We start from the raw sequence: 20,503 nt of genomic DNA on the forward strand, positions 1-20,503 counted from the left end.
GGGTGTTGACAACTGCTAGGGGTGAATGGAAACCGGATCTTACATTTAAAGATTATCCTGTAAGTAGTACTATATATAGCTCTGTCCGCGAATCTCTATGTTTTTTTGTTTCATTACCATGCATTATCATGCTTGATATTAGTTTGATCGAACTATTTTTCATAAAGTGTTTGAAGCAGGAACCCGGGAATAACCTATATGGATACTACGTCTGCGAGTTTATTCGCGAGATGGCCGTTCACCGGGAGCCGGAAAAGATTTTACATGCCCTTCATGTAGGTGAACAATATTTCACAATCTTATTTTATTACCACCAATTGTATTGAGTTCCATTCATATATATTGATCTCCTTTTTTTCAAATTATATGGAACGCGTGCGGGACTCTCTCCTAACGGAGGATCGCATACGAGCAATTCAAGATGAAATTGCGGGATTCTTAGTTAGGGATGTCATAGCTCCAACTGGAGCATACCATCGGGAGATCATATATGACATTAGAGATTAAAAAAATAGAGATATGGTAAAGAGGATCGACTTAATTTATATTGTAAACATGCGTTACGTGTACTGTACATATTTCATGACGATGTCTATATATTCATGACGATGTTGTGGTTTCTTGAATGATGTATGCATTGCAGATTTGAAAGAATAACATAAAACCCTGAAACTCTGCCGCGGCAGAGTTTCTATGCCACGGCAGAGACCCTTTAATCTCAGTTTGTATGACGAACCGGGACCAAAGGGCCTCCACCACGAGCCCTCTGGCCGCACCACGTGGAGAACCCTTTAGTCCCGGTTTATTTTTGAACCGGGACTAAAGGGGGGGGACTTTAGTCCCGAAGCCGTAGTCCCGGTTGCAAAACTGGGACTAAAGGCCCAAATAAACCAGGACTAAAGGCATGTTTTCCACTAGTGGTCCTCCTCCATACATGGGTTCCTCATGCCCACCCAAAATTTTGCACCATCCGTCCACTCGAGCCACGGCCACCGGAGCCTAAGAGCACGCCTAAACTATTAAATGTGAAGCACTTCTAATCCTCAAAGGATTTAGTACGGCACACCGTCTCTCAATTAAATTTGATTTGCCCACCCGAGACCGTGCATGTGGCCGGCCAAAGAAAAGCCCTTTCAATTTTCTTCACGTTGTTGGTGACACCTGGTGGTATGTTGAGAGGTAAGGTGATAGATTCCTTGCGAGGAGAGGACGGGCTTGATGAGGGTGGTGCGGCCAGGCATGTTGATGTATTTTCCATTCCATGTTCGGATTTTACCAAAAAAATTATCCTCAAGGTGTTAAAAGTCCTCCCGTGGAAGTTGCTAAGCCAAAAGTTGAAGCCCGAGGTACTTAATGCAAAAGGAAGCTCGTTCAACCGGAAGGTCATCGAGGATTGAGTCCAAGTGAAGGTTAATACAGCGAATAGGGACATCATAGCTCTTGATGAAGTTGGTACATAATCCGGTGACATCTTCGAAAGCATGAAGAATACTCTTGAGGTTTTGAATATCATCTTTGCAAGGGGCCACAAATATCTCTGCATCATTGGCATATTAGGAGGTCCACAAAATGGTGACCTGGCCTCGGGTCTTGTGAACTAAGCCGTGAGAAGTGCCATCTCAAGGATTTGTTGGTGTGGGTCGACGCCAGTGATGACTAGAAGCTACGAGAGCGGGTCACCCTGCAGTGGCCCACGACTATGAGCAAAAGGGGGGGCCGGCCACACCATTAAGAAGCAAACACGAGGATGACGTGATGAATAAGGAGGTTATCCAATTGTGGAAGATGCTAAGAGATGCTCTTCGTTGAAGGAGAGCAATGATTTAATGCACCATATGGAGTCAAACGCCATGCGAATATCGAGCTTGAAAAGGACGCTTGGGGTTTTCCTCTATAGGAGATTATCATGGATGATTCCCTTCTTGATGAAAGCGCTTTGGGAATTGAAGACCAGATCATTAATGAAAGGCCCAAGAAAATTTTGAGCAGTTCTAAGAATCATACGAATCAAATAGGATCGTAATGCTAATTATGTGGGGTTTTATTTTAACTACTCAGTGATTAAACATTTTTTGGAATTTTAGGTAACATTTTATTAAAATAAAAGGATCAACTCTAATAAAATAAGACTCCATGCTACTATATAAGTTGCTTCCTTACCAACCAATCGCTGTTTCCGAGATGAAAGTTTCATTCCAAAGATACACCATTTTACTTCCGGTGCAAGTAAAATTTGCTTCCGTGTAACATAAGCTTATATAACTACGATTTTTTGCTTACAATGTAACAAAATGTTCTTTCCATAGATTAGATAATGTGCTTCTAGTGCAGCCTATATTTTTTTCAATCAATTTTTTTTAACATAACCCTTATTCAACACACACAAAGGTGTGTTCACGTCTAAGAGATTTTTCCTAAATAGATTTATTTTCTAATAGTCGGTTTGTACGACATCTATGCAGGATTTTCTTAAGATTTCTTTTAAGGAAATGATGCACAATTAGTAGTTAGCAATGATATCCATATGTAATGGAATTTTATATCTTAAAGATAATAGTTGTAAATGAAATTTTATGTTTTAAATGAAATGAAATTTTATGTCTTAAATGAAATGAAATTATGCTTTTTTTTCTTCCAGATCAACAGGGACCTCATCCCCGGTTCCATTGATAGAATCAACGAAACCCGAATGAAATTATGCTTTGAGTGTAAGTGAACATGGATTCGCTACTCAATTGTAATTAAGAGTTTGGCGGCGCTAACGAGAACATAGTTAGGGCAAGGGATTTACGCAGCCCGTATCCCTATATTCATGCACAGTGGAGTTTCAATCTTAAGAGCATCTTCAGCCGCGTCCCCAAAACAGCGCCGGATCGAGCGTTTGGAGGACGCGTTTTCTTCGTGCCGCGATTGGGAGACGTCGCTCCCCAGCCGCGTCCCCCAAACGCGCCCCCTAAATAAATAAAAGTGCACGAAAATAAAGGTTTTCATTCAAATTTGATTATATTTTACAAGATTGAATGAAAACGGCTAGATTATCTAACCTAGCCTACTGGCCGCCCGGCGGTGCGTTCGACGGCCCCGCCCCGTCGTAGCCTCCCCTTCGCCGCAGCTCCTGCGCCGCGCGCCGCCTCTCCCTACGGAGCGTGACGAGAAGACGCTGGTGCACGATCAGTGCGTCGTCGCCTGCCCTCCCCTCCTGCGCCGCTTGGAGGGAGAGTTCGACGGCGTGGCGAATCTGCTCGTCTTCGCGGGCACGGGCGTCGTCCTGTAGCTTCTTTTGCGACTCGAACGACTCGACGAGCGCTCGTTGCTGCGCCGCCGCCTCCTCCGGGTTTGGCCCATCATCGTCGGACCAGTCGAAGTCGTCGTCATCCTCCTCCTCCCCCTCCGCCTCCGCCTCGTCGTCCTCCTCCTCCTCCATTTGCGCCGCCAACGCATCCGCCTCCGCCGCCAACGCATCCGCCTCCGCCGCCCAGGCCGCCTCCGCTACCGCCGCCTCCTCCGGCAGCCGCTGCTCCAGCGCCTCCCGCCGCTCACGGTGAAGGAGCTCCCGCTCTGCACGCGACCGCTCGCCCATCTCCTCTGCACGGTGCCGCCGCGCCTCTTCCACCGTGGCGGCATCGAACACCTCTATGGTGTCCGCCAGCGCCACCTCCTCCCACGCTTCATTCTCCATAGCTTCCGGGTTGACGTCGAACTCCTGCGGTGGTGGAGGTGGTGGTGGAGACAGTGGTGGAGGGAACTGGCCGGCGCTGGCACGGTTCATCATTGCGTAGGTGGTGTGTGCGACGAGGGATGTGCTTGCGGCGGAGAAAGGGGTGCCGGCGGCTGTGGTGGCTAACATTGACCGGGGGAGGCCTTTTATAGACGCCGGCGTCGCGAGAAGAGGCGGGAAGAAAGCGCGGGAAGAGGCCAGAAGCGGCGGGAAGAAAGAGCAGGAACGCGCGGTGGCGTGCGAACGCCGGCGACGCGTGGAGGTTGCGCAGCGCCGATGGGACGTCTCGCCTGCCCCTCCGTCGCCATTAAGGCAAAGCTGCGACGCTTCGTTCGTGTTTCGCTAACGCATCGGTCCCGCGTCTCCTCGCCTCGCTTTTCGTTGTGTCCGGCGTGCCCGGAACATCCCCTGTGGACCGGGACGGGCTCGGGACGCCGGACACCGTATTGGGCCGCGCCGGACGGGAAGGCCCTTTGGGACGCGGGGCTAGGAAGAAAAAAATACCCGGCGCGCCCCAAATACCTTTGGGGGAACGCATCTGGAGATGATCTAATGCCGTGTACAATAGGGCGTGGCAGATACCGATGCGCAGCGCGAAAAAATGCGTCGGATCTGTAGTTTCCCCGATGGAGTTTTCCCTCGTGCCTTTTTTTTGCAGTGCTGTCTCGAGCCTTCAAAACCACCAGGGCTCGTGTGTCGTGTTGCAGTGAAACCTAAAAGATGGAAGGTATGAGCACATATGGATTATATGAATCGGCTAGTAAATTTGATCGAGACAGTGATGGTGAGCGGCCGGTGAAATAAGCCTACCGTCCGCAGCTTTGGCCGCGGATTGGAGCCTTGCAAGCCCGGTTGAGCTGCCACTTTTAAACAGAAGGCCTCATGGCCCGGCTTTATAAATAAAGTCCTCCTGGCAACGGTACATTAAAGTTATACAGATCACGCACACACAACACGCCCATGGCGTCACAAGTTCGACCCTCCCAGGTCCAGAAGACACACTAAACACCGGATACAAAGCCGATCGGAGCAACACAGAGGAGGACTTAACCAAACTAGGTAGGAGCTGAAGCAAGTCCTTGGTCGAGTCGCCGCACGGGTCCTCCGCTACTCAGCCCGTAGTCGCGCGTAGAGTCTCCTGACGTCGTCCACCGCCGCGTCCAGCATCGCCCGGTCCTTCTGTCTGACCAGAACCCTCCATGACTGCATATGAATGAGCATGTGATAAAAAACATCAGCCGGGTTCCCGATCATCTTTCCTTCAAAGATTAGCTTGTTGCGCGTGTTCCACAGAGTCCAGCACATGGCTGAAAACGTGAACCAAACTAGCCTACGAAGGGGGCCGTATAGGCCCTGGGTGATTGCAATGAACTCCCCCGGCCCCGTGGGGTTCCAGTCGCAGTGGAGGAGTTCCCTAACCCCAGCCCACATGAGTTTGGCGATGGGACAGGAGAAGAAGATGTGGTTATAATCTTCAATCTCCTGACAAAGAGCGCACCTCCCGTCCGAGGGTCCGTGGCGTTTGGCAACTTGCTCAGCGGAGGGCAGCCTTCCACGGATTAGTTGCCAAAGAAACACGCGGATCTTAGGGAGAACCCTGGTGCGCCAAGCTTCTTTGAAACAAGTGACCGTCGCTCCCTGCGTCAGTGCAAAATAAACCGAACTGTGGGTGGTGTAGGCCCCTGAAGCGTCAAGGGACCAAGACACCTTGTCCTCCTCCAGGCCCGGTTGCCAACCCATGGCATCCCGTCGTAGGTTGTCCCATTCAACCGTTTCCACCATCCCAAATTGCCGCCGAAACGTTACTCCCCATTCCCCAGGGTGCCCATCCGGTGGTCTGGCATCGAACACCGAAATCAACGGATCCGTGCAGCAACTGAACAGGTGCGGGAACCTGGCCATAAAAGGACCCCTCCCGGTCCACCAGTCCAGCCAGAACCTGGTGCGCCTCCCATTGCACGCCACGTGTTTGGCTCCCAATTTGAAGTACCATTTAATCTTCTGAATGGAGTTCCAAAATTGAGAGCCTCTGGTAGGGACCGTAACGTCGAAGAGGTCCCTGCCACTGAAACCTACTACGCTATGCAACCGGTCAGTGATGACGCTTCAACAGCGTCTCCCCGCGGCGGACCTAGCTTCATGTGTGCGTGCCGGCGCTCTAGATGAACCAGGTGGAGGCGGGCCTAGAGTGACGAGGAGAGGCGGGAAGAATAGGGCAGCAACCATCGGAGGGTCGCGGTGGCTCGACTGGGTATGCGTTTTGGGGAGGCCGGCGAGGAAGAAGTCAAGTAATGGACCGGAAATTTCGGGAATTCCGTCCGCAAATATGTGGGCATATCGGAGGAAAATAATTGATTGATGTAATTAAAACCAGGCCGTTGGATATATTGAAGAGAGATGATGGACGGAGACACGGAGTATTCTCACCAGCCGTGTGACCAAAGCTTAGGTTAATTCCATCGCCTCGTGTCGCCTGTTTAATCTCGCCGGATCCTCGCCCTGCGCTTCCCGGCCCCTTCGTGCCTTTCCCTCCCTTGTTCGGCGCGCCAAATCATCTCGTGCGATGTAAGTATCTATTCTTTACTGTTCCGGTGCTATTTATTGCTCACCGAGCTCTTCGAATTGTGCTTCCGATCGACCCATAAGTAGGGCTTTTGCCTTCTTCTTCTTCTTCTTCGTATTCTTCTTACTCTTCTGTCGTAGATCTAGTGTTCGCACTGTCGTTCGAAGAAATTAAGTAGTACCTTTTTGTGTACCCCTCTCTGTAATCGCAGCAATTCGCTCCACCAATTTTCGATTACAATCTTTGAACAGCCTTTGGGAACTAGGTATGGAGCCTAGGTCAATTCCCCCGCATACCTTATTATGATTGAATGTGGGAAAATAACAAGTAACGATGTACTGGGGACTACGATCACCTTAGTTGTACTGCTAAGCGTTTACCTCCACTTTCTGCTTCAGGCCTGCAAAGAAGACAGTTATTGATTGCACAAGAGGCTTGAGTAGGGAGGAGAGGACCATAGCCAGAAGGAACAGACTCGAGTCACTGATTTCGAGTGGGGGTGATGGCAGAAGAAAAAGGAGGGTTGGTTGGTTGGACAAACGAATAGAGAAGTCGATAAAATGTGGGTCACTGGTTTCAAGTTACTATTCTTCCTTTTTCTTGCGCATTAGCTCAGATAGGGTACTCACAGTGGTAGTTGTATCATGTTCTTTGTTTAGTGCGGAAGGAATTCGTAGCGTTAAGGGCTATCGAGGATGCTGAGTATGAACGAATTTTCAAGTTGGAACATCCTGATCAAGTTCCTTCAAGCATTCCTTTCCAAGAGAAAGAGTTTGGCATTCCAGGATCTCCTGGGGATGAAGCACTTCAAGCAGTCGGGGTCACCAAGCACATGACTGCACAACTGTCTAGCATTGTTGTCTCCCTTGCTTTGTTTGAAGGTGATTCTACTGCTTTATGTTCATGCATTCTCCACAAGTATATGTATCCGTTGCTTGTTAGTGATTTCACTCGTGATCTTGTGCAGGGGATAAGATGTTATTTGCATGCTCAGGCGTAGCTGTACCATCAGGGATGGCATGCAAACTAGACCTGACAAGATTTGTGACTTCAAGACGTTTGGTTGATGAATTTAACAAAAACAGAAATCTAGACGGTAAATTGAGGGTTGGTTCTGCTAGGTTTCTGATCATTATAATTGCATTTTTGCTTTGTTTACTCAAGCTAATTGTGATCATTCTGTGCTGATGTACTGCTTTTATGGCTGCAGATTGACGTGTGTCTTCCAAACAATAGACATAGGGATGGGTTCTTGGGATTATACGATGAACGCATTGCTATTGTCACATCTTGTAACTGCGAGGATTACGTATGTCCTGTAGATCTTGACCTTCAGGCACCGCGGCCTTCTGATGGCAAGATAATAGCAGCTGCTCGCGCCTCTGAATCTGGCCGTTTGATGGTCACGCCTGGGTATCTGACTGTAGACGGTGAAGCAAGTTGGGCACAAATCACAGAGGTACACTGTTGATTGGGTTCTTACTTTTTGGCATGATGCAAGACTTGAAACAAATAAGTGCATTATTATATCGGTGGAGTTTTTTTTTTTTGTGCCAGTTTACCTTTGTAATCCCTATCACATGACTTCCATTCTAGGCTGCACTTGGAGGACCACTCATCGATCATGATGGGAAGTTTCTTGGGGTGAATCTTCATATTGATAATGCTGAAAGTACCTCGTTCATATCCCCGGGAGTCCTTCGCAAACGCTTGGATTATTTTCAGATTCTCAAGTAAGTGTTCTACTTTATAAGCTACACATCGTTTTGAATTTCATTTCCTATATTTGGTTGAACCTTCCCCCTGTAAGGTAAGCCACTTTTAGACATTAATATGATTGGACCTGTAAAGAGTTTTCACACACACTTCATGAAGTGTCGGTTGATAACAACGTATTGCTACCCCGACCTGGTGAATACCTATGCCAGTATATCCTTGTTGCTAATTAGTCCTCTTTATTCATTGTTGAGGATATATCATGGTGGTATTTGTCTAAACAAGGAAAGAGTTATTACAATTTGTTTGGATTAAAGTATGGACAATGTAACTCATATTGTGGCATCTGCCGCTGCTCAATTCTTTCATGTCTTCTGTTGAATATTTATTATTTATAAGCCTGATTTCTAAGTCCTTTATCCTGCCATGCTTATTTTTGGACAATTTTGTAGTAGTGTTTATTATGTTTATTTTGAAGTTGGGTCAGTACATCTGTGTTTATTTTTATCATAATAAAAATATTGTGTTCGATTGCAGTACTGAAACTATCGACTTCCGTGGATATTCCTTGCCTCCAGGTGTATTTAGCATAGTACCTTCAGGTTTGAATGTTACCTGTTGTATGCACCCAGAATATTTTGTGGATGTTATCATACATATCTTTCGAGAACTAATATTGATCACCTTATTGCATCAGGTTTCTGGAGAAGAATTAAGCAGCTACAGTCCAATGGCTATCCCATGCCACCACCACTTGTGCTTGAATGTAAGTCATCGATGTTGCTGACCTCTCCCTTGTGCACTTTTTATATCTAATTTCTGTACTTATTTCTTTAACCAGTCAATGGCGAATTGCTCAATACATTTGAGGAGGAGTTTGGTGAATTACGTGCATGGAAAGATTATCCTTACAAGGTGACAAACCCTGATTCTTGGGAGTATGTTTGGGGGCTACTTCCAAGAGACGTTGTCACAAACATATCCCGAAGTGTTGTCAAACTTGCTTCATTCAATGGTGATTTCTGTAGCTGTACGCTTATTACTTTCCTGTGCTTGTATTTGATCTCCACTAACTATTGATTAAACTCATGGTGTGTAGGAAGTGTGAGGTCTTTTGCATGCATAGGCTTGATTATAAAGTGGCCTGGAACTAAAGGCATGCGCCCTGTCGTTCTCACTTCGGCCAGTTTGGTTAGAGGTCCTGATGTTCACTCTGATATTGATAAAAACTTAACGGTTGGTCCTGCTAACTGTTTTCTTTATCCTTTAAGTTAGATGATGGTTTATTGAGGTGACTGTATTATTGCAGATTGACGTGTTTCTCCCACCGGGGCAACATTCCAAGGGTACATTAATATACTACCATTTAGGCATTAATCTTGCTATTGTCAGTCTTGGTAAGGGTATCCATGGCATTCGTCCAGTTGATCTTTGCCGCAAAGAGGATTTATTTGAACCAGTAGTAGCTATAGGGCGTCAAATTGAAGAAGGATTCTTAATGGCAACAAAGGGGGAAGTTCGTTGCGTGCTTAGGTCAGATTATGGATTCTCCACTTGCAAAATCAATAAGGTACACCAAATTTTGCTTGACGTTATTGACATAGTATTCCCACCGTTTGGAGATAAGCAACTCAACTTTTCTAGATACGGATTTATCTACACATTGAAATGCATCTAAATACATCCATATTTAGATAAATTTGGGTCACTTATTTTGCAATGGAGGTAGCAGTTGCTATAGATAGTTTGGATAAGAATGCATATGAGTTATCTCTTTAGTTGATTTATCAGTACGTCTAGCAAACTGCTATGTGTATGGCATTACACCTTCTCCATTAACCGGGACATCTATTTTGTTTCTATATTAGGCTGGGATTGGAGGGCCCCTTATTAATTTTGATGGGGCTTTTGTTGGCATGAATCACTATGATGGAAAAGAAGTTTGTTTTCTTCGTAGGCATAAGATTGTCGAAATTCTAAAGAAAGAGATCAATAGGCGAGTACAAAGGTAATTTTTCCATGACTTGTTGCTATTTGGGTAGGCATATACCTATTTCTACGAACATGTGTTGACAAAAGTATGTTATCGACAGTGGATCCATGGGCATGCTTCATGGCGTGGGACCTAATGAGCATACCCGGTAGATTATATCTGCTCCTCAATACCCTTTGTGGTAGTATAGTATCTGTTCAACAACTAACTTACATCAGAAAAGTATTTTTTATCGCAGGTGGCCAGTGCCCCAGCCATACTGGCGCCATGATCTACTTGATGTCGATTTGTATGAGCTACCTCCGCATATTGGAAGAACACTCATGTAGACTTTCTGTTGTTGGCGCCTATATAGGGCGCGCCGCTGTAGATGCTCTTACTTAACTTAAAAGTTGATGTTGGCTACGGGTGCGGCATGGCATCAGGTTATCAGCATCGGTGAAGTTTCAAAGCTCTGGTGCGCCGGTGCCATTTAGCACAACTTTTGAATGGGGGTCACTCAAGTAGAGTTACTTTTTATAATTCTTGCTTGATGAAATGTTGATGCCTTTTTTATGTTGAGGTGTGTATGTTGAGGTTTGTACGTGCCTAATAACTAGATATTACTTTAAGGATGTCAAAAACTATAGCAAAAGAAGGACATGATTAGCTGTGAAAACTATTAATAAACTGAATCCCCTATTAACTTTGCTGATGTTTCCAGATGCTAATTGGTCTCCCCATGCTCATGGTGGCAGTATGCTAGACCATTGTTTTGATATAGTGGTACTTTGTTTGCTAGTGCTGGGTTTCCCTGGTACTTTCTTTTCCCAAGTGCAATGTGCACTACGGGAACAGCCAAGGTTGGCATAGCTAGAATTGACGTCGGCACAACCCTGTGCTGATGGCCGTCGGCGGCACCTCGCCGTCGGCACAATATATTCTCGACATAGATCTAGTTGCTGTCAGCACATCATCCTGTGCAGACGGCAAAGCCGTCGACATAGAACTAACAGCCGTTTGGTAATTCCGATTTGATTTTATTTCCAAAGAAAAATCATTTTTTTTTGGTTTTTAAATCTCTCACATGGACCATTTTAACTTTAACTACACTTAATATTAGGTCAAATTCCACTCGTGGTCAAACTTCCTTGTCAGTCACCCATCCTCACACTACTCTGGCCCTAGCACTTTTAACTTCCATGTTCCTTTCGGACGAGCTTCCGTGAAAGAAATGACACATTGTCGATAATACTACCATATCAATCCTATTAACCCCAGTTCCTTGATGTCGCACATCTTTATTTTTTTGAATTTCAAACAATTACTTATGTAAACTATAATAAATAAGTATATTAATCTTGAATTCAAATGACAATAAAATGATTTTATTTTTGTCCTTTCTATTTAATATGGAATTAATATCTTTAAATTTGTAAATCGGAATTTGATAAATAATATGTTTAAATCGATCATAAAAATGAGAGGAATCCAAATATGACATCTATATCATATTTTGAACCTAAAAATAATTTTTCCAATAAAAATCATGAGCATTAGATCATGTACGTGTAGTTCAAATCTGACGGACTTTCTACCGATTTGGCAGAATTTGTTTTTTTCACGAGGGGTGGACGAAAATGTTTAAGATATCCTGGTTGGGAAATTGTGCATTTAAGGTGGTATAGTATTTTTAAAAATAGGGTGGTACAAATTTGTAAAAGTATCATTTGGTGGTTGCTTCACAAAACACCCCATTTTTTGGACTCGAAAAATGGAAATATAGCTTTTTGGTGTGACAAAAATGAAATCTTTCTCCTGCAACATTATTCGTTATCCCAAGATGCACATGTGTGCACTATATGAGCACGTTATCACAAACTATGCCACGAATCTAGTCATAACATTGGTTGTTCGGCCTGAAAGCCATGAAACATCGAACATGATAGCTCATTTCTAAGAAGGTTTTTTTGAGATATTTGCAATATTCCAAGTTTGATATTTTTCCTTTCAACTATGTCACAATATGAAACCACACGAAGGTTTTTCATTGTTTCTATCGTTTTTTAATTTCTTATGCCCATTTCAAACTATGGCCAAAACGGCGGGCATGAAGATTCTTAGCTCGGGGATGAGCCTCGCTAAACTTGCAATGGATCTCTAATGACATATCATATTGTGAACCTAAAAACTGATTTTTCCAAAAAATCATGGGCATTAGATCATTTACCTATAGTTCAAATCTGATCGACTTCGTGCTTACTTGGCCAGAATTTGTCTTTTTCACGAGGGGTGGATGAAAATATTTCAGATATCTTGATTTGGAAATTGTGTATGTAAGGTGGTATAGTATTTTTGAAAAATGAATTAGTACCATTGTGAAACTTTCATTTTGTGGTTTCTTCACAAAACACACCGTTTTTTTGGACTCGAACGAAAATGAAATCTTCCTCCTGCAACATTGTTCGCCATCCCAAGATGCACATGTGTGCACAATATGAGCACATTATCACAAACTATACGACGATTCTAGCCAGAACATTGGTTGTTCGACGTGAAAGCTATGAACTATCGCACATGATAGCTCATTTTTGAAAAGGTTTTTTCAGACATTTACAATATTTCAAGTTTGATATTTTTACAAAGTAGATCTTATTTTTCTAAAAAAAAATTGATATATTATTTGTATTTTTCTGCATTATAATAATTTAGTTATAATTTTTCGAAGATTAATGTAGTAAATTGGAAAATAGCTATATTGACGGTTTTGCCGTCGGCACATGCCTGACATTGCTACCTCACCGTCACGGCAAAGAGGCTGTGCCAATGGCCAAAACTATACCGATGGTTGCCGTCGGTACATGCCTTACTGTGCCGACAACTTTCCTGTATCGATGGCTTGCCTGGTGGCCTGGCCGAAACGGGCCCTTTACCGACAACCCTGACATTTAGCCATTGGCACAGAGGATGGACGTCGACACCTTGTGTGTTTCCTGTAGTGGTGGCATCAGGTGTATTGAACATGTATAAAGTTAACTCAAGTCTTACCTCAGAGAAGGCAAACAGATCTGGCATTTATGTTCTCTGGTTATGTTTTGTCTCATTTTTTTACATGGGCGAAGTTCTGCAGTACACCAAATCAATATTATTTGCTTAGCTAACTATTTCAAGACTATCCAGGTAACAAGCTCTTCCAAAAGGAAAGAAACAACGAATCAAAAAGTGTTTTTGGCTCCCGAGCTCCAGTGCTCTCGCTATTTAAAAGAAAAAGTTTATTAGCTATCAAAAAATCTGAAAAATAATTCTGTAGATTGTCAGTGATACATCTCACAATCATGGAAAATCTCAACCTAATATTCCTTTTTCTTTGTGGTAGACAAAAATAACAAAATCTGACATGTTTTTGAAGATTTGAAGATGACTACTCAGATCTGCACTTTTATCTTTTTTGTGTAGCTTATAAAATAAGGTATTTGACATTGATATTTTACACGTTTATGAAATACATTATTGGCTATATGCAGATTTTTTTCAGGTTTTTTTGAAACTCAATTTTTTTTTATTTAAAAAATAAGATCACTGGTGCACATGTGCACTAAATCTATGTCCACAACCAACGCAGATATTTCTAGTCGTAGTAAGGCCATACAATCATTACACTTCCCGCCAATGGTTTTGTTCGAGCTCCGGTCAAAACAAATCTCTCTTTCAAAAGCCTTAAAATCCTCAACAGCAAAATGGTAACACACAGACTTGTAAAGACTCTCCTAGTAATCATGTGAGCGGCAGTGGTTAGCACCTTTGTAAGAGCAAGATCTATGACCCTTGTTTTGTGTGTTTGATAACAACACTCGAACAATTCTAACCGTGTACAAAGATTATCTTTGATGGATTTGTAGGTGTACGGTGCCCTCGCTGAACACACTATGATCGGAAGACTGAAGCGTAGATCTTAGGTTTTCTGGTTTTGTGTATCTGTCGTGAGGTAACATGGTAGGAGAGGAAAAGAGGAAAAAGTTGTTTTAGCCATAGCGGTACTACCGGTACCAGCAGCGGTAGTACCGCTACCCTACTGGTACCGCCCGAGATACCGCTCTGAGGTTTGCATATGGAAATGTCCCACAGAACCCGTTACGGTACCTTTACGGTACCATGAGCGGTAGTACCGCTTGAGAGCGGTAGTGCCGCCCACGGTACCGCTCAAGTACCGTAACGCATTACGGTCGTACCGCTGTGGTACCGCTTCGGTACCGCTTCGAGTCCAGTAAGCTCTGGACCCTGTTGCGGTACCTCGAGCGGTACCGCAAGCGGTAGTACCGCAATGTGTCCACGTGGACAAGTTCAGTGGGGATTCGAACTCAGAGCGGTAGTACCGCTTCCAGAAGCGGTAGTACCTCTTAGGCAAAAACAACAGGTAGCGGTTGGATTTGGAGGGACCTATATAAAGGCCCCTTCTTCTCCAGCCAGCTTTAGCTCTTCTCTCTCTCTCTCCTCCATTGTTGCTGAGCTCAAACTTAGTGGATCTCTCTCCCTACCCAATCAATCTTGCCCATACTTTGAGGAGTGGTGGAGGAGACCCCGATCTATCGTTCTACCGAGAGAAATTTCACCAATTCGTGGTAGTCCTTAGTGGATCTTGGTGGTAGAGTTTCTATTGTGGAATCTTGGAAGAAGTGCATCCATGGAGGCTAGCTTGGTGTTGTACTAGCTCCATGGGTTGTTGGGAGCCTCCTTGTGGTGTGGAGCTCGCCCCAACCTTTTGAAGGAATCACCGCCTCGACCGGTGCCTTAGTGGAGAAGGGGGAGCACCTTTGTGGAGCTCTCTCGAGGAAGAAGGTGAGGCCTTCCTTCGTGGTGTGGCCGTCTAGTCTCTTGTGTGAGGCTAGCACCTCCTCAACGCAGACGTACTCCCTTTTGTGGGAGGAACTGCGGGAAACAAACCTCGCCTCGTCTCCGCGCCCTCCGGTTGTCCCGCTCCTTACTCTTACTATCTTGTGATTGTTCCTTTGCTTGTTGTGCTTGTCTAGGATCATTGTAGGAACACCACCATCGCTAAAGCTATCATATTTATCTTCCGTTGCACTAAAAGTTGAAAAAGGCTAAAACTTGATGTAGCGCCCATTCACCCCCCCTCTTGTTCGCTACGATCCATTCAATTGGTATCAGAGCAAGGTTTCTTGCTCGGGCTTTACCGCCTAAGAAATGGTCGAACAAGAGAATGGAGAGAATGGGTTCCTTCCCGGTGAGCAATCACCTCCACCATCAATTGTCGATAGCACTCCGGCTACTTTGGATGACCTCAAGAAATTGGAGTCATCCATTGTATCTCAATTGAAGGCTATGATGATGGAGTTGATTGCTCCCAAATCAACCCCCAAGGCTAGTGTCAATGTTCCTCCATCACAAGTCAACACTCTTCCTCTTGTTGATTTTGTCGCGCAATCGACAAAACCACCTCGAGAAGGGGAACTTGAGGACATTGGCACTTCATCAAAAGGGAAGGATGAATCACCGGTTGAGGGACAATTAGGAGGTTATCATGCGGTGCCCCCACCAAGTGATTACTCCCTAAATGTCCCAATACCCATGCCTCGCATCTTGGCTCATGGCTCACCACCACTACTTGAATCTAATAACTTTGAAAATTGGCAATTCTTGATGAAATCTTATGTGCACAGCGCGTCTACCGAGCTTTGGCGCATCATTAAGGAAGCCTATTCACCAAGAGACCCAAAGAACTTGACAAGAAGAGAGGTCGTGGATGGTCAACTCAACACCACCGCCATTTATATGATTCACATGGCCGTCACGCCCAAGGATTGCACTCATATCCGCTCGCTCAAGACCGCCAAGGAAGCATGGGATAAACTTGACAAGCTCTTCCTCGGGAATGAGAGCATCCAAAGCTCTCGTTTCAATGAAGTGAACAACATGGCCATATCTAAAGAGAATGTGGAAGACCGTGTTGCTTGCACCCACAATACTTGCAAGCCCAACTTTGCATTGAAAATGAAGGACTATGGAGCTAGTGAAAGCCATGTGGATCCCATTGAGTGGAGTCCGGATGATCTCAAGGCCGAATATCGTGAACACATGGCTCGTGCCGTCAAGAGTTTTTGGAATGTATACAAGAGACGAAGCTCCATACAATTTTGCTACAATTGTGGCGACACAAGGCACCTTGTTGCGGAGTGTATCTATGAGAGAAAAAAGAGATCATCTTGCTACAATTGTGGTGACAAAAGGCACCTTGTTGCAGAATGTATCTATGAGAGAAGGGATGAAAATGATGGAATGCTCGTTCGCAAGAGCGGGTTTAGATCTCTCTCCAAAGGGCTCTCCAAGCTTTCTTCCAACAATGATGTCATCAAGATCTCCTCCACCGAGAAGTCTAGAACAAACATGCGAGGAGATCAAAACCATTCGGTGGACAAGCTCAAGGCAAAGAAGTGTTATCTTGAAGAAAATCATGAAAGGTCTCTTGAGGATGTTGCAACCTTTGCCAAGAAGAAAGGAGATGAAGGTCCTAATTCATGTTGTGACAAGCTCCTTGACGAAGTTTGCCTCTTGAGAAGACACAATGCAAAATTCTTGGAAGTCATATCAATTCAAGAGAAGGCCTTGAATGAATACTATCACTTGAGTAAAGAGAAGATGCAATGTTGTGATCACGAAGAAGAGATTGCCACTCTAACGAAACACGAGGCCAAGCTATTTGAAGTGAATAAGAGGCAAAATGAATCCTTGTTGGAATGGAACCGTTTGAGCAAAGACATTGCCTCTTTGGAGAAACACAAATGTTTACTCTTAAGAAGAAATTTCCTTCTTGAGGAAGCTCTATTGGATCACGAAGATGAAGTTAACCACTTGAAGTCCGAGATTGAGAGTCTCCAAGTCCAAGTCCAATTCTTGGAAGGAGTCATTGAAGCCTATGGGGACTTATGCAATGAAGGAGGAGTGGCAATCATGCCAAGGAAGATCGAGAGAGAAAGAAGGATCAATGAAAAGAAGAATGTGAAGATAGGGCCCATTGAAAAATGGGCTCCTATCTCCAACTCTTGATCCATGAAGAACCTTGCTTTCGGAGATGCTTATTGGGTGGTCAACCTTGGAGCCACAAGTCTTATGTCCGGAAGCAAGGAATTTGTTGTCGTCATCAAGTCACTTATCTCTATCTTTCTTATGGCATCAACACAAGCGAGCTTAAAGGTATTGGAGCCTTGACAAGGTGGTGACCAAGTCCTATCTTGTCAAGACTCTTGCATTTGATTTCTTTGTTCATTACGTTACACTCTTGGGTCTTTGTACCTACTATTATGAACATGTAGTGGTTCTCTTGTGGAGCTAGTCTCTTCAAGAGGCCACGGCCTAGGACTAATGGAATTTGCTTCTTTGTGTAGAGATTGTGTTTTTGTAGGGTTTGTGTTGAAGAAGATGAACCATGATGAAGTTTCTCAAACAATCTCAATACAAATTCTTGAACATAATCTTTGCAAGAAGAAGTAACGATGGAATGGAGTTTATACTCAAGATCTTGGATGTCTCCATTGGTAAAGGAGGAATCCTCTATATACTCCTAGCCATACTCTTACCCTCACCTCATGGGGGTTGCCGGAAGTGAGAAACAAACCTAAGAAGACATTCAAACATGATGATGGAGTATGAGTCCATTGTGTGGTTGGTGGTATTGTGTGATGAGACTCATTCAATGAATATGATAGTTCTTTGGAGGAGGCGGAGTGCTTCTTGTGAGAAAGGAGATGCAATTCCCCCGATTACCATAGGAAGGATGAGTGGTGGCACACGCCGATCTCAAAAGCTACCTTCTATGAGTACCGGGGAAGGACGAAGTTCCACCTTTGTGGAGCCATCTACACCACAAGGCCAAGTCTTTTCCATTGGACAACCAAGTGCTAGGTCAACTCTTCCACAACCTCAAGTTCAGCATCAAAAACAATGAGGTCAAGGCGAGGACCCAATTTATGATGAAGATCAATGAACTTCACAAGAACCTATTCTTTTGATCGTTTCTCGCCGGGGTGCTAAAGTGTCAAGACTCTCTCATAATTCAAGAAAAGAACAAGACATACTCAAGAGCAAGATATGATGGGATTCAACGGTATAGCAATCCCAAGTATCAATTCTTCCCGAATGTGCCCAACAAGACAATGAACTCACTCTCTATCGATTATCGTCAAGGTTTGCCTCTCTACCTTTGTGCTTCTCATCCGGACATTGTGTCATAAGTGGACACCTATACCATCTTGTGCCATATGTCCAGATGTAAAGCACGCATGGACATAAGGGGAGTGCGGTTTAAATTATTGAGCTATCCCTCCCCCCATGATGCACAAAGAAACCCAAAACATATGCTATTCGTCAACTAAGTGACTAATGAGCTTCATGTTGAGTTGTAGCCGTGAATCCTAGATATATCTACGCGATCTCACACTACTAAACTCTTACACGGTGGCTTCGTCCACCAAACCTCCTCCTCAAGGAGTTTGTTGTTCCTTTTGTTTTTCTTTTCTCTTCTTGTTTTTGTTTTTCGTTTCTTCTTTTCTCTTCGTTTCTTCACGGGAGATTCACCCAAGCTTGGCTTTTCTTGCTTTGATTCTTGCAAGCTTGGTTGGGTAGTACGTTAACAGTTCCACCGTCTAATCCTAAGCCATGATCTACCTCTTGAGCCAACTCAGTCTAAAAGCACAAGTCTACACCAAAATCTGAGGTTTTTGAATTTGGAGGACGGTACTACCGCTCTAAGTACCGGGCCAGTACCGGTAAGCAGTACTACCGCTTGCATCTTTTGACAAGAGGTACCGGTTGGGGTCGGGTTTACCCCAAATCACCACAACTCCTCTTCCACCTCAAGTCAAAAGCTCCTCCAAGCTCAAGACCTCGAGGAGATCGGCCCCGATCCCCTTTTCCAGCCGCCGCCGGCCAAATCTCCTCCGTGGAGAAGCTTCCCCAACCCCTTCTCCGCCATGTCCTCCGGTATGAACCCCAAATTCTCTCTCTAGGGTGTGTTGAACTCCCTAGATGCATATGCTAGGGTTTGTTGGAGTTTTGTGGTGGAGAAGCATTCATGGAAGCTATTCATGTCCAGGGATACTAGCTAGCAACAATGTGTGACTCTAGATCGATTTTTACCATGAACCCGATCTTGATTTGGCTGTGCAGAGCTTAAGCGGTAGTACCGCTCATTCTCGGGCGGTACTACCAGTCAAAGCGGCACTACCGGATTGAATTGCGGTACTACCGCTCTGTCTAAAGTCACCAATGTTGCTTGTTAGTGTCCTCTTTGATCCTTAATTTCTCGGCTTGTGCACTTATCCCCTATTCCCTCCCAAACCTTTGCTATTCACAGGAGCACCTAAGACCCGTGGTGGCAAGGTCAAGCCATCCTCTCGTCGTCATCGAGATGAAGAGCAAGAGGAGGTCATGCCAACAAGGACCACCAAGAGACAAAGAGAAGCAGCAGCAGGGGCAAGGGGACCTCAAAGATCAATGCTAGATGTCAAGAAAGGCCAGTTTTTGGAAGTGAGGGGGGCCAATCCTTATTTTCTCCCAAGAAATGCTCATCAATGCCCCAATACTTATTTTCATCATGTCAATCAAGAGAGGATCTACACTGAGGTCTATGGGGCCAAAGAGTTCAAGTGTTGCCCCCAATACTCCATAAGCATGGACAAGCTCAACTCCGACCTCGACTACTTTGGAGAAGCACTTGAGATATGTGATGAACAAGGACTTATTCCTATAATGACCTTCTCTCACAATTTCTCCCGGGAGGTGATTTGCCAATTCTATGCCACGGTTGTCTTTCTTGAGGATGAAGGAGGTTTTCGCTCCTTAAAGTGGATGACAAAGGAGCATGTGATGGAGGCCTCATGGCAAGACTTTGCTAGAGGCATTGGTTATGAGCTCCCCGAAGACGACTCAAACACCTTCCGCATTCATCTCCAAGCCAAGCTAATGGCCAAGGAGAAAATGGCCAATCTCTACATTCGAGGGAGGTGCATGAACCGCATCTTCCGCAGTACCATCAACCCCAAGCATACCAATCACGATGAGGTGCATGGGTTCCTTGTGAATCTCCTTGTGCGCACACATGAGTTGAGGGGCAGCGGCAAGCAACTGGATGTCATGGATTATATTTGGCATGAGATGCGTGATTGTGCATTCCTTCGCAAGCTCCCTCAGTACGCTCCCTACCTCATGAGGCTCATTTGTATCAAGTGGGATCAAGAAGGCCGCGGAGATATTCTGGAACAATGCCGCCCCAACGTCACCATGAACAAGGAGAAGAGTCCTCTTGTCAAGGATCATGACCTTCCAAGGTTTGGCAAAGGAGCTCCCAAGGACAAGGATGAAGACGAAGCCAATAGCGACGACTCCGACTATGTGCCCAACTCCATCAAGACCAAGGGCCTCTTCGCCAAGCTCACCGCTCTCCTCAAGAAGTCCTTTTGCTTCAAGAGGGATCTCGAAGATAGGATGTATCAAGCTCATCACGACAACAAGAAGATTCGCC

At 44.9% G+C, this 20,503-nt stretch overlaps 1 protein-coding gene across 1 annotated transcript; it reads left to right on the plus strand.

The window, feature by feature from the left end:
* The first annotated feature begins 6,175 nt into the window (after nt 1–6,175).
* Nucleotides 6,176–10,675, plus strand: LOC127298797 (uncharacterized). Its single transcript, XM_051328653.2, has 14 exons — nt 6,176–6,283; nt 6,680–6,843; nt 6,941–7,162; nt 7,249–7,388; nt 7,492–7,740; nt 7,878–8,014; nt 8,535–8,599; nt 8,695–8,763; nt 8,839–9,012; nt 9,097–9,233; nt 9,307–9,567; nt 9,866–10,005; nt 10,091–10,138; nt 10,229–10,675. Coding segments are annotated over exons 1-14 (1,899 nt in total). The 5' UTR covers nt 6,176–6,281; the 3' UTR covers nt 10,320–10,675.
* The last annotated feature ends 9,828 nt before the right edge of the window (nt 10,676–20,503 follow it).

The sequence above is a fragment of the Lolium perenne genome, chromosome 5 (genome assembly GCF_019359855.2).
Source record: "Lolium perenne isolate Kyuss_39 chromosome 5, Kyuss_2.0, whole genome shotgun sequence".
Taxonomy (NCBI): domain Eukaryota; kingdom Viridiplantae; phylum Streptophyta; class Magnoliopsida; order Poales; family Poaceae; genus Lolium; species Lolium perenne.